This window comes from Aquarana catesbeiana, linkage group LG07 (genome assembly GCF_042186555.1).
Source record: "Aquarana catesbeiana isolate 2022-GZ linkage group LG07, ASM4218655v1, whole genome shotgun sequence".
Lineage (NCBI taxonomy): Eukaryota > Metazoa > Chordata > Amphibia > Anura > Ranidae > Aquarana > Aquarana catesbeiana.
In genome coordinates, this window is record NC_133330.1 from 114,478,005 (window position 1) to 114,492,991 (window position 14,987).

The window sequence follows — 14,987 nt, forward strand, 5'->3', positions numbered from 1 at the left end:
ATTCCAGAGTCCTTTCTGAAGTCTTTACGTAGCTCTTTTATTAAATTTATCTGGGCAAAAAAGCATCCTCGTCTATCGTTCAACTTTTTGGTTATGCCAAAGGCCAGAGGAGGCATGGCCCTTCCAAATCCGATTAGATATTATAAAGCAGCACATCTTGCTAGGGTACTCGCCTGGTGCAGAGTCGAGGGACAAAAAATCTGGGTAACGATCGAACAATCATGCACGGAGATCCCACTCCGTTGCTTGCCATGGCTGCGGCCACAAACTTTGGGAACTTTAAGATGTCATCCTCTGATAGGGGCAACCTTAAAAGTAATCCAACAGAGCCATGTTTTTTCAAAATTTGATGGAGAAATCCCTCGGCTCCATCCAGTTCTGGGGAACCCATTATTCCCCGTTATACAGATAGCCATTTTAAGCAAATCATGCGCCAGGGTAAACTCCGCTTAGGGGATTTTCTTGAGGCATCTAGGCTGAAGAGCAGGTTGGAAATGCAGTCGATGTTTCGTCCGCCACTGGATCCATGGCGAATGCAGCAGCTTACACATTTCCTAACTTCCCTTAATAGGGGGAAGAGATCAGATCGATCAAACACACCATTGGAAAATGTATAATAAACAGAAAAGTGCAGCGCTAAATGTATATACAGCATATAGGATCCTGACCAGAGTAAGATCCTACCATGTGACTTAACATGAATAAGTGAGCAAAGTGACAAATATGAAAAATTCCAATGGTAAAACGATCAGCATATATTACAAGTGCATGTGAAAAACAGGAAAAGATCTGAAAAAAAGTCCAAACAGGGATATTCTATCCGTAGGTAGATATAAAGCACCCATCCAAGAGAAACGTGAAGAAAAAAACGCCAGTAGATGATCCACCGCGAAGTGAGTATATATTCTGCTTACCGGACGGCGATGACTGCTATTACGGCAGTCTCGCCCAGCATAGGGATTAGGGTCTCCCAAAACCGAGGGTGCAATACAGGACCAGCAGCTTTAACAGTCAGTCTAAATGATGGGTTCCCTTATCTTTACAATGTTGGCCTTTTAGTCCCTTTGCAGTTTGATTGTGGTGTGAGAAAATGTATGTCTTCTAGAAAAGCCCTCTGCTCATGGGGTATCGGAGATATATAAAATACTAATAGATCCCCCCAAAGACTTTGTGCCAGGATTCCTTCTGAAATGGGAAAGAGATCTAGAAATTACACTTTCTAAGGAGCAATGGAGTTATATTTTACATTTTGCCCATTACTCCTCAACAGCCAGCCAATACCAAGAGCTATGCTACAAAATTCTTACAAGGTGGTACAAAGTTCCATCACTATTACAAAAAATGTACCCAGAGGGGACGAATAAATGCTGGCGGTAAGGAGAGTCAGAGGGTAACATGCTCCATATCTTCTGGTCATGTAAGAAGATAGTAGATTTCTAGTCTAAAGTGCGGGACACCATAAGACAGTTAACAGAATAGGACTTGGGGCTCGATCCAGGAAGATATCTTCTCCACCTTTCGGATCTTCCTAAGCGTAAATATAAGAACTCCCTGGTGGTTCACCTTTTGAATGCGATAAAGGCTTGTATCCTGGCCGTTTGGAAGCAAGAATCACCCCCCTCGATATCACTATGGTTTAAAAAAATAGCTGTGATATATGCTATGGAAAAAGGCATTGCAACTATACAGGGTAAGGTGGAGAAATTCAATAAAAAAAACGGAACTCATGGTCCCTTCTGGTTTGCACTAGGGAATACGGATGTGTGATCGGAGAGCAGATGGAGGCCTAGGGGGTAGGGGGAGAGAGCGGGAGCATTCTGGGAAGGGGTTTTTTTTTGTTTTTTTTTCTTTTTTCTCTGTATACGCTGTGTTATTTTTGGTTGTGCTGTGGTTGACAATAAGTCATATATATGTAAAGAAAACTGAACTATAATATGTTAAACTATACTCTGATACGTAAACAGCAATAATGTTATTTATTTGTTGATATGTATAAAAAAAAAAAAAATGTACGTCTTGTTTTTGAAAAATAAAATATAGCATTTTAAAAAAAAAAAATATACAAGTTACAGTCCCAAAGCTCGTGCCATTACAGCTAAAATTATGGAATTTAATGCATTAGACAACCAGCCATTCTCTGTTGTGGAGGACATTAGATTCCGTAGGCTCATGTAACGTATTGAGCCGCGTTACTCACTACCAAGCAGACGTACCAGTCTACATGAACTGTTTAGCAGTGTTAGAAAACACGTTCAGGAGCTCATGACTACCGACATCATAGCAATCAGTTTTACTACCGACATTTGGACTTCAGATGCCAGTCCAACGAGCATGCTCAGCCTGACAGCGCAGTGGATAGTTGAAAAATTTCAATTGCAAAACATCCTACTTAACGCACGTGAGTTTGTTGGATCACATACCGCAGCAGCAATATCTGATGCTTTAAAAACCATGCTTGACAGTTGGCACATTGAGAAGTCTAAAGTGCATTTGATTGTCCGAGATAATGCGCGGAACATGGCAAAGGCAATGGAGGACAGTGAACTTCAAAGCATAGCGTGCATGGCACACATGCTACAATTGGCTGTGAATGAAGGATTGCTGAGTCAGCGCACCATATCTGATATCGTATCAAAAGGAAGAAAAATTGTGGGTCACTTTAAGCATTCTCCGCTTGCTTATTCCAGAGTACAAGCTTTGCAGATGCAGTTTGGAATGGCACCGAAACGACTGCAGCAAGATGTAGCCACTCGTTGAAACAGCACCTACTATATGCTACAAAGTCTTTTTGAACAAAAGCGTGTTTTAGCTGCATACATTGCAGATTACGAGCTGTCTGCAACACTGAGCGCACATCAGTGGACGTTAGTTGAAAATAGTTTGTCTCTATCTCCATTTGAACAGTTAACAAAAGAAATAAGCTCAACTAATGCTTCCATTGCTGAAGTTATCCCCTTTATTGCTGCACTGAAGCGTCTGCTTGGAAAAGAGGTAGAAACAGACCATGGCGTAGAAACGGCTAAAACCACTCTAATGGAGGCCGTTACCAAACGGTTTCAAGACACCAAGTCCAACCCTCTGTACTGCATTGCAACAGTTCTAGATCCTCAATTTAAAGAGCATTACTTTAATGTGGAGAAAAAGCAGCGTGCACAGGAAGGGATACTGGCACAAATGGAGGTGGTGGAAGGATCTAGTGAAGGGGTTTCGAGGTGTCGCACAAAGAAAAGTGAGAAAGGGTCACATACAAGTGAAGAGGAACACACTCCCTCCATATCTGATATGTTTGAAGAAATTTCTGGACATTTATTTAGCTGAACAGCTTATTGCCAGAAGCGACAATCTCCTTGAGTACTGGCGCATCAACAAATAACGTTTTCTCTTGCTTGCATAGATTGCACGCAGATATTTATCTGCCCCAAGCACCAGTACAGAGAGTGAGAGACTATTCAGTCTAGCATCTCATATCCTTGATGAGAAGAGAAACCGTCTCTCCTGTGAGAAAGCTGAACAGCTTTTGTTCTTAAAGCGAAATCTGCCATTTTTACTGAAATAGATTTAAAAATCCGTAGCACAAACCAATTCATTTACCATGTTGAACATAGTAAATGAATTGGTATTGGACTGTGCTATTGGACATTTGGAACATACAACATAGTATGACTGACTACCTAGTATGTTCCAATTGTCTAGTTGTGCCATTTGTTGGTTGTTCATTGTAGTTCTTCTACAGTTTTTTGCACTTCAATTTAAGAGAGAACTCCAGCTTTTGAACTACTGTAGCATAGTTTGTTGCTGTTGGGCCAAACTATGTCTCTCCCTAAGCTGTCAGCCCGCTGCATGTGCAAATGCAAAACTGTATGTTCTGTATCTGTGGCTGTTCACATACTACAGTACTATACCGCACTGTGTTCCAGGTATGGGCGGTGACTTCCATAAACACAGACTAGTCTACATTGCTTGCTGTGATTGGCTGAGCACCGCTGGGTTATAGCTGCCATAACCCTAGTATCGGTCAGCTTTCAGATAAAAGTGGTCCCTGCGGCGGATTCACCGCAAGATCACTTTTATCGGTGGTGGAAGAGGGTCCCCCCCTCCTCCCACCACGATCCGGTGCCTTCCGCCGCTTACCAGAGCCGTCGGTAGCAGCAAAGACGATTGCGTCCTGTCAGTGGCTGTACATGGAGACGAGTGAGGGTAAGATGGCCCCCACCCGTCTCCATAACACTGCAGGGCGGAAGCGACGTCATAACATCACTTCCGACCATGCCTCTTAAAGGCACATTTTTTCAAATGATTTTTTTTTTTTTTTTTTTTTTATTGCATTTAAGTCCAAATATGAGATCTGAGGTCTTTTTGGACGTCAGATCTAATATTTAAGAGGACCTGTCATGCTTTTTTTCTATTACAAGGGATGTTTACATTCCTTGTAATAGGAATAAAAGTGATCCAATTTTTTTTTTTTTTTTAAACTGAAAAATTAAAGTAAAATAAATAAGAAAAAAAAAAATGTTTTAATCGCCCTGTCCCGACGAGCTCGCGCGCAGAAGCGAACGCATACATGAGTAGCGCCCACATATGAAAACGGTGGTCAAACCACACATGTGAGGTATCGCGGCGACCAGTAGAGCGAGAGCAATAGTTCTAGCCCTAGACCTCCTCTAACGCAAAACATGCAACCTGTAGAATTTTTTAAATGTCGCCTATGGAGATTTTTAAGGATAAAAGTTTGATGCCATTCCACAGGCGGGCGCAATTTTGAAGTGTGACATGTTGGGTATCAATTTACTTGGCGTGACATTATATTTCACAATATAAAAAAAAAAATTGGGCTAACTTTACTGTTGTCTTATTTTTTTATTCAAAAAAGTGAATTTTTTCCCAAAAAAGCGCGCTTATAAGACCGCTGCGCAAATACGGTGCGAAAAAAAGTATTACAATGACCGCCATTTTATTCTCTAGGGTGTTAGAAAAAAAAAAACAATATATAATGTTTGGGGGTTCTAAGTAATTTTCTAGCAAAAAAAACCTGTTTTAAACATGTAAACACCTAAAATCCAAAACGAGGCTAGTCCTTAAGTGGTTAAGGTACTTTTTGACATTACTGGATTGTAGTAATCTTTTCTTCATAAAATTAATGATTAAGTTGAATACAAATAATATAACAAATACGAATGTAACACAATTTTGTATATCCAATAATTTTTTTGGGCAATATATTAAAAAAAAAAAAAAAAAAAAAGAAGCCTTTTTCTGTTTCGGTGCTGTTTCGGTAACGGTTTTCGGGATCAAGGAAGATTTATTTTCGGTATCGGTTTCGGCACCAAAAAACCCATTCGGTGCATCCCTAATGTGTTCTATTAGTCGTGATAGATTTTTCGGTAATGGCACCATTGCCAGAAAGTGTTGGTCTACCGTGTTGGGTTCAAAGCATTTTTGTGTATTTTTGGCAATGAATAGAAAGTTGCCACTCTAGGGTAGGGGACACGAATGAAGTCCCAAGTTTGTTTAGAGATAACATTGTTTTCAAAGGCATCATCTACAAAAGAATAGAATTGTTTGTTAAAGCCTCCACAATGTCAGACCCAATGGGACAATACCACTCACGATTACTTAGAATGTTGATACACACTTGACTATAGTGCTCATTGTCAATAAGGACAATGTTGCCCCCCCTTGTCACTAGGTTTAATAGTAAATCACATGATTATTTGACAGATTTTGTAAAGCCGTTTTTTCATTTTTAGTAAGATTACCTAGATGAGATGGTGTGGGATCTAAGGACTTTATTTCCTGACAGGCCATTTTCAAAAAAGTAGCTACACCATGGTTAGAACTGGGAGCAGGGTATAAAGAAGAGGTTTTCTTTGAAGAGGACTTAATTGGTGGTACACCCTTGGAAGGATTCTCAGATGGTATTGAGAAGGGATTCCAAATTGATTGCATCGATAAGGTCTGCTGGTTCATTTTCCTCCAATAAGGAGTTTAGGTTATCTAAAGCCTGTCACTCACTGAATGTGCGACAGCCTTCAGTTCCTGGTTTCTCCTTTTCGAACATACTTTTAAGTAAGAGTTTTCGTGTATATAGATGTAGATCTTTGATGACTACAAACTTGTCTAATTTATTATTTGGGCAAAAAGAAAGGCCTTTAGGATGGCACATCAATACGGGCCATTGCCAGAAGGTTTCCTGTGTCTCCCAGCACAGTCTCAAAAGCATGGGTGAGATTCCAGGAGACAGGCAGTTACACTAGGAGAGCTAGACAGGGCCGTAGAAGATTAGAAGGTCCCTAAGCCATCAGCAGGACCGGTATCTGCTCGTTTGTGCAAGGATGAACAGCATGACGACTGCCAGAGCCCTACAAAAGGGCCTCCAGCATGCCACTGGTGTGAATGTCTGACCAAACAATCAGAAACAGACTTCATGAGGGTGGCCCGAGGTCCTCTAGTGGGCCCTGTGCTCACTGCCCGGCACTGTGGAGCTCGATTGACATTTGCCATTAAAACACCAGAATTGGCAGGTCTGCCACTGGTGCCCTGTGCTATTCACCCTGAGCACACACGTGAAAGGGTCTGGAGAACGTTAGGTTGCCTGAAAGATCGTTCAGCATGACCAGTTTGGTGTTGAGTCAGTGATGGTCTGGGGAGGCATATTCACTGCGGGACGCACAGACCTCTACAGGCTAGACAAAGGCACCCTGACTGCCATTAGATATCGGGATGAAATCCTTGGACCCACTGTCAGACCCTACGTTGGTGCAGTGGGCCCTGGGTTCCTCTTGGTGCACTACAATGTCTGGCTTCATGTGGCGAGAGCATGCAGCCAGTTCCTAGAAGACTAAGGAATTGATACCATTTAATAGCCGCCACGCTCGCCTGACCTAAATCCAACAGGACACCTCTGGGACATTATGTTTCCGTCCAATCGACGCCACCAGGTTGCACCTCAGTGATGCCCTGGTCCAGATCTGGGAGGAAATACCCCAGGACACCATCCATCATCTCATTAGGAGCATGCCCCAACGTGGTCAGTCATGCATACAAGCACATAGGAGCCATACAAATTACCATTTTGAGTTGCTGCAATGAAATTTCAGCAAAATGGACTAGCCTACTGAAAAAACACCCCGAAAATCAAAGTGAAAAAAAAAAAAGGATGAATTCAGCCCTCTGTAGGTTGATAATTTTCATTTCCATCAAACGATGTGGCACCCTTTAGTTCCTAAGACATAACGCAGTCCATATCAGTATAGATATCCAGCTTGATATTTTACCCCATTGAGATCTGATGTGTTTTCAAAGTGTTCCTTTAATTTTTTTTTGACCAGAGAGAGCTCCACTCCTACTCCCAACAAAGTTAAAAAAAATGCAAGCCAGCTGTACTTGTACTCAGAACACAGACAATTTCTCCAAGAAGGAGATTAGGCAGTTCTCATTATTAATCTGCAGGCAGTATGTTCACAGTCATTCTGGGGAATGTACTCCTGCAGCAGGGACAAGGGTAGCTTGTGAACTGCAGAGTCAGGCAGTATGGTAATGCTGGAAAGATTGTCCCAATGTCAACAGTAGCTCTGATAGAGGGAGGAGGACATTACGCCGAAACTCTATGGCACTTAGCAGGTTTTAGGGTTTGGAAAGAAGGTCTCAGCAATTATCTATATGGGCACAAAAAAATAAATAAATAAAAAAAAAAATCAGGCCTGCTGGAGATAAGGAGTGAGAACAACTCAGGGAAATAGAAGAACTAAAGCTAGCCATTTGCTTCATGGTTGACCCTGTTGGCACCCGACACCCTTCGACTGAAAAATGGAAGTAGTCTGGTGGAAAAGTATCAGCCAATGAGATGCAATCACTGATCAGGTGTTCTAGCAGCCTTTCCCACCAGCTGTCAGGTTATAATAGTAGACACTGCATTTTTGTCCATCTGCACTGTATGGTGTGGATGCAGGATTCTTACAGATTCCTATCAGTGCATGCCCAGCTTAAAGCAAAAGTTTTTTTTTTATATTAATGCATACCATGCATAAAGATAAAAAAAAAAAAAAAACCTTGTGTACAGCAGCCCTCCTCATACTTACCTGAGCCCATCCTCGATCCAGAGATATCGCAGGAGAGGCTCGGCTGTCCAGGACTCTTCCTCATTGGCTGAGTCAGCCACGGGCGCCATTGGCTCCCGCTGCTATCAAAGTCAGTGAGCCAGAGAGAGAGAGAGAGAGAGAGAGAGAGAGAGAGAGAGAGAGAGAGAGAGAGAGAGGGGGCAGAACCACGGCTCCGTGTCTAAATGGACACTCAGAGCTGCGGTTCGGGTGCCCCCATAGCAAGCTGCTTACTGTGGGGACAAGCGGCAGGTACCAGGAGTGCCAACGAGGGACCTGAGAAGAGGAGGACCTAGGCTGCTCTGTGCAAAACCACTGCACAGAGCAGGCAAGTATAACATGCTTGTTATTTTTAAGCGAAAAAAACAAAGACTTTAGCATCACTTTAAGTTTACTGCTACACAGAGAGAAGGAGGTGGAACAGGAATCAGGAAAGAGGTCTGCTGGAGCTGGACTCAAAGGCTGAATGAGATGTCCTGCTGGCTGAACAAGGCAGAGATGGGACAGGTTAAGGAACAAGTGCAGGATGTCTGTCAGACATGAAAAATGGCCCATTACACACGAAGGCAGAGATAGCGGGAGGCTATTACCTACTCCAGGTAGGCTAGCTGCATGCAGGAAGTGGCAAGAAAGTTTAGTCAACAGCACGCCACTCAACTTTCCATCAATATGATTGGATACAGTACTCTGAACAGCCAGCTTCTTTAGAAATTACCTTTTGTGACTTACCCTCCTTGTGGAGGGTGTCATGGACAGTCTTCTGGACAACTGTCAAGTCAGCAGTCTTAACAATGATTGTGTAACCTACTGAACCAGACAGACTATTTAAAGGTCCAGGAAGCCTTTACAGGTGTTTTGAGTTAGAGTTAACGTGGAGTTCCACCTATTTAAAAGTCAGCAGCTACAAAAAGTGTAGCTGCTGACTTTTAATAAACAGACACTCACCTGTCCCATGGTCCAGCGATGCGGCTGCCCGAAGCCTCGCTTCTCTCCCCCTCCTCTCTGCGGTGCCGCATTACAAGTGTGGGCGCGCACTGCTCAAGCACGAGTCGCGCGTTGTGAATGACCAGGCAATCTTCTGGGACCTGGGATGTGTCCCAGAAGATTGCAGGGAGGGGGGGAGAGGTGAACTTCCGCTTGGCGCTGCGCCAGGAGAGAAAGTGGGAGCTGGGTACCTATGAAAACGAGTTACCCAGTCCCCCTCCCAAAAAAAAAAAGCAGAAGTTCAATTTTTGGGTGGAACTCCGCTTGTGATTGTAAAGTCTTGTTTTTTTAATTTTTCCTCCAAAAATAACAAACATGTTTTACTTGCCTCCTCTGCAGTAACCAGGGCGCCCTATAGTTTCGGGTAATGGATGCCTCACCGAAAATGCAAGCACACTCATTGACGATTTTCTGAGACCCCACGTAGAGGGCCTGGCGTCCTATTTACAGGACACCAGGGACCTTCTTAGAGAATTGGATGGTATTTCGGTCCCAGAGGGCTCCTGGCTGGTTGCTCTGGATGTTGAGGCCCTCTACAACTTCATCCCCCATGAGGTTGGAGTTGTGGAGGGCTTCATTTCGGGAGTAATGAAGCACCCAGGGGTTACAAGGTTTTCATCCTGTATTTACTCCGTTTTATTTTGACCCACAATATCTTCCTTTTTGGAGGCTCCCACTACCTCCAGATACAGGGGGTGGCTATGGGGACCATGTGTGCCCCCTCCTACGCCAACCTGTATCTGGGAGGGTGGGAGCAACATCTTTCACAGAGACGATTTGCAATCCTTCATTGACCAGACTCCCATCTGGAGACGAAACATCGATGACGTCTTCTTTATCTGGACGGGCCAAAAGGAGAATCTTTTGGCTTTTTTTGAAAGCCTTAAAGTGAATGAATTTAAACTTAAATTCACTAAGGAAATGAGTCAATCACAACTTACATTCTTGGACATTCAGATTTTCGTGAACCAGGGTGGAGATATTGGATCCACACTTCATTGTAAACCCCTGGTGGGAAATACCCTGCTTCATGCCACCAGTTCTCACCCAGCCCCTTTGATAGCAAGTATACCTTATGGGCAATACCTCAGACTTAGACGTAACTGTAGCGAGGATGCCCATTTTGAGTCCGAGGCTAGGGCACTGCAGTCACGACTGTGGCTCCGGGGTTACAGTAACATATGCCTCAAAAAAGCCTACCTAAAGGCCAAGAACAAAACAAAATCGGTATTGATTCATGACAGGCAAACCCCAACGTCCAACTTAGGGGTTAGACTAATTACACGTTTTTCTGGTCATCATGAGCAAGTACGGGCTATATTTGAAAAATACCGGTACCTCCTTAAAGGAGATGCGAAAGTCTCTGAACATCTCACAGATTTCCCAGAAATAAGTTTCAGGAGATCCAAGTCATTATGAGACACGCTGGTGCATAGTCACTACGCTCCCAAACCACTCATCAAGGCCAGATCTCGGGGCACCAGGCCCTGTCATAGATGCAACTTCTGCCGTCATCTATATGCATCCAGCCACATTAACCTGCCCAACGGTCGCCTCTACAAGCCCAATTTTTTGGTTACCTGTCAGTCCGAGGGTATAGTTTACATCATGGTTTGTGGCTGTGGTGCTTTTTATGTCGGCAAGACAAAACGCCCTTTCTTCCACCACATCAGGGACCATGTTCCCCTGGTGTGTGGGAAGAAAATGGAGAAGCCTATTAGCCGTCATATGGGCCTCTATCACAATTTCGATGATACCTACATGCATTTCTTTGCCCTGGAACATGTCCCCCCCCAAATGACAGAGGGGGTGATAATGATAAGATTATTTTACAGCGCGAGGCATGCTGGATTTCTGACCTTTCTGCCCTCAAATCCCCAGGCCTCAATGACGCCTTGAGTTTCAAGCCCTTTCTTTAAATTTTGTTTTCTTCCCCTTCCCCCTCCCCCCCTTTTCCTTTTCACTCCTTTCCTTCTCTTTTTCCCCTCTCTTCCCCTCCCCCCCTCCCGTTTTTCCCTTTTTCTCCCTCCCCTCCTCCCCTACCCCCCCTTTTCTCCCTCCTCCATCCCCCTTTATCTCTCCCCCTTATCCCGTTTCCCTAACTTCTCTAGTGTTTTTTCAGCTGTTTTTAAGTTAGGTATTATGTAATTCAGATTATTTATGTATAAATTTATGTACAAACCCATGACTACTCCCAACTAGCCAGACAAAACCAGTTGACTGCAGAATCGTATTTAATAATGCTATATAGCTTTATATTTACCACCTAACTTAGCATTCCTATATCTAAGTCATCCCACTGTGTTACGTATTCCCCGCTGGCCACCGCAGCTACTGTTTGTATGGGCGCCTGGGGCACTCACTTGGTTTACATGTTAACCACTCATGTGACCAGTCCGTTTGCCCCGTTTTTCTGCATAGTTCGTTTTGGTGTTCTCTCCCCCCGTGTTATTGGGCACCAGCATCCTCCCCCCATTATGCACAGTTTTTACCCCCATCTGCATTACCAGCAGAATGTGGGCAAAGGATCTCCCAAAATGACCGCGCAGTCCTCATGACGCTGGTATGTCTATAGGACGCTCACCGCCAACCATCTCTGGCGCATGCGCAGCGGCACTATCAAACAGGCCCAGGATTCAACGGTGACGTCAGATGCTGCCGAGTCGGTGAACCACTACATAATGGCAGTAACTTGCCTCCACTGTCTGCCAGAGATACCAGCTTCAGGGACCTCTCTAAACCCTCCTTCAATACGTTTGGTAAGACCCTCTTCCCCTCTGTGACTCTACCATTTTGATATCTTTGGTTATCCTAATTACTATATACGACACTAATAGGTCTATTTTGACCTGAGATGTCCGGTCTTCCCCTGAACTTTCCTGGTTTCTGTGACTTCCGGCACCAAGGGGATTACCTTTAGTCTTTGACTACCATTAAGACCAGATTAACCTCTATTGATTCTATTTTCTCAACCACATCAATGTAATTAATTTTTCTTGTTTGACTAGTAGTATAGGTACTTTCAGATGCCCTATGCACTGCCAACCTTCACACTCCTTTTATTAAATCTTTGTTTCATATATTTCTTTCTAGAAATATTACCCCATTAGCGCTTCTCTGCAAACGGTTAAGGTGCCTAAGCGTGACAGTAGGGATATGTTGATTTTATCGCAACATCCACACTACTAATTGATCTGAAGCAGTTCTGGTAAGCTTGGTTCGTTGTTGTGCTCATGTGTTTTTGATGCCTTTTTGCTTTAGTATTTCTAGTAACCTATGCGTAGACTATTCTATGCTAAATTTGTATGTCTTTATTTATGTATTTTTGAATACGTTCTTGAGAAATTTATTTATGCTTCTCTCAGTATAGAACAAAAAAAGTCACACCATCAATCTCCTGAAGAAACTATCGAGTGAAACATGTCAAGAGTGGTAGTGCTTTCCTAAGCTTCACAAATTCAATGTTTTCTTGGGATATCAATGCAATTTTCTGTCTGTTTTTTTATCTATCAAAATAAAATGATTTCAATTTTAAGCAACCCGACAATTTTTGATCCTTTGACTGCAACACCTTAAAAGTCCCGAGGTTTTTTACCTCTTTGCCCCCCCCCCCCCTTTTTTTCAAACTTTGAAATTTCTTCATTGGGATGTGGTGTTTGCCTGTTTGGATTCCTCCATCTTGTCTTTTTCTACTCTGTGCAGTAGTTATGCACCAGGCAGCCCAGACGCTCCTCTTTTCTGGTCCCTCTTCAGCTCTTCTGGCCCATCCCTCCTGTCGAGTGCCCCCACAGCAAGCAGCTTGCTATGGGGGCACCAGAGCTGAGTCACAGCTCCCTGTGTCCATTTATACAGGGAGCCCCGTTTCTGCCCTACCCCCTCTCTCTCCCGATAACTGACCGATTGACAGCAGTGGGAGCCAATGGTGCCACTGCTGTGTCTCAGCCAATCAGGAGAAGAGTCCCGGGCGGCCGAGGAACTCGTGGACATCACTGGAGGAAGATTGAGCTTAGGTAAGTACTAGGGGGAGCTGGGGGGCGACTGCTGCACACAGATGTTTTTTTATCTTAATGCAAAGATGCATTACGATAAAAAACCTGATGACTTTACAACCACTTAAAAATTAGCTGATTAGAATGTGACACGATGGAGTCTACAAGACTGAACTTTTTCACAATATTCTAAATTTTCTGAGATACTGAATTTCTGGTTTTCACTAGCTGTAAGCCATAAGCATCAAAAATTAAAAGAAAGAAATGTTTGAAATTGATCAATTTGTGTGTACTGAATCTTTAGAACATAGGAGTTTCACTTTAAATTGACTTACTGAAACAAATTAATTTTTTGAAAGTCACATTTTTTGAGATGCACCTGTAGATGCTTTTAACCACTTGCTGCCTGCCATATAGCAGAATGACCCCCCCCCGGGGGCGCGCATCGCATTGCGGCGATCATTGTTGCGGGGTGTCAGTCTGACACCCCGCAGCACCGATCTAGGCAAAGAGTCTCTGACGGAGACTCTTTACCACGTGAAAAGCCGTGTCCAATCACGGCTGATCACGATGTAAATAGGAAGAGCCGGTGACAGATGCGAGTAGAGGAGAGACGATCGGCTGCTCTCCTGACAGGGGGGGGGTCTATGCTGATTGTTTATCAGCACAGCCCCCCCTCAGATCCTACCCAGGACCACCAGGGAAGCCGCCCAGAACCACCAGGGAAGCCGCCCAGGACCACCAGGGAAACCAGTCACACTGGACCACCAGGTATGCCCCCTAGACCCCCAGGGACATACTAATCAGTGCAAAGGCAGCTGCCAATCAATGCCCAGGCAGCTGCCAATCAATGCCCACTCCAATGCCTACCACCAGGGATGCCTATCAGTGCCATGTATCAGTGCCGCCTGTCAGTGCCCGTCAGTGCCACCCATAAGAACCCATCTTTGCAGCCTTTCAGTGCCCAGTGTCGCCTATCAGTGCCCACCAGTGCCACCCATGAGTGCCCATCAGTGCCGCCTATCAGTGCCACCCATCAGTGCCGCCTACCAGTGCCCACCAGTGCCCGCTCATTGGTGCCACCTCATCGCTGCCGCCTTATCAGTGCCAGTCAGTGCCGCCTTATCAGTGCCCATCAGTGAAAGAGAAAACGTACTTATTTACAAAATTTTTAAACAGAAACAAAAGCAAAACTTTTATTTTTTTCAAAATTTTCGGTCTTTATTTGTTTCGCAAAAAATAAAAACCGCAGAGGTGATCAAATACCACCAAAAGAAATCTCTATTTGTGGGAACAAAATGATAAAAACTTAGTTTGGGTACAGTGTAGCATGACCACGAAATTGTCATTCAAACTGTGACAGCACTGAAAGCTGAAAATTGGTCTGGGCAGGAAGGTCTCTAAGTGCCCTGTATTGAAGTGGTTAAATATCATCCAACTTTCTATAGGCAAGGCTTACTAAGCATGGCATACTCACTGTGTTGTCACCCACATAACAGGAAGTGGCTCCGAGATGAATAATGGGCGCAGCTCGAGGACAACAATGCGCAAATGTATGCACATGAGCCATGACATCATGCCGCAAGCGTTTCTCTTCCTCAGCTGCCATTTTGAAGTCTATGTTCTCCAAGTTAGTCTCCATTTCCTGGATCTGCTCCTCTGTAATTGGAAGCCCCAAACTCTAGAAAAGCATAAAAAAATATATATATATATATATTTATATATTATACACACACACAGACTTCATACTGCTGCTTACAAAAAACATTTACTCGCTCTGGTTTATTACGGACAATATAAAAAGACAAGGCAAAGTTACATTAACCTCTTGACAACAGCGCCACGCAAATATACTGCGGCAGAGTGGCCGCTCTGCACCAGATCATGTAATAGGTACGTGGCACTTCCAGGTCTGAGG

At 43.9% G+C, this 14,987-nt stretch overlaps 1 protein-coding gene across 1 annotated transcript in view; it reads right to left on the reverse strand.

Moving 5' to 3' along the window:
• Window positions 1-14,987, reverse strand: part of ADSL (adenylosuccinate lyase) — a 700,044-nt gene that overhangs the window by 589,174 nt on the left and 95,883 nt on the right. The window contains exon 2 of the mRNA XM_073592652.1: window positions 14,547-14,750. Within this exon, the coding sequence (XP_073448753.1) occupies window positions 14,547-14,750 (204 nt within the window). The remainder of the gene's footprint in view (window positions 1-14,546; window positions 14,751-14,987) is intronic.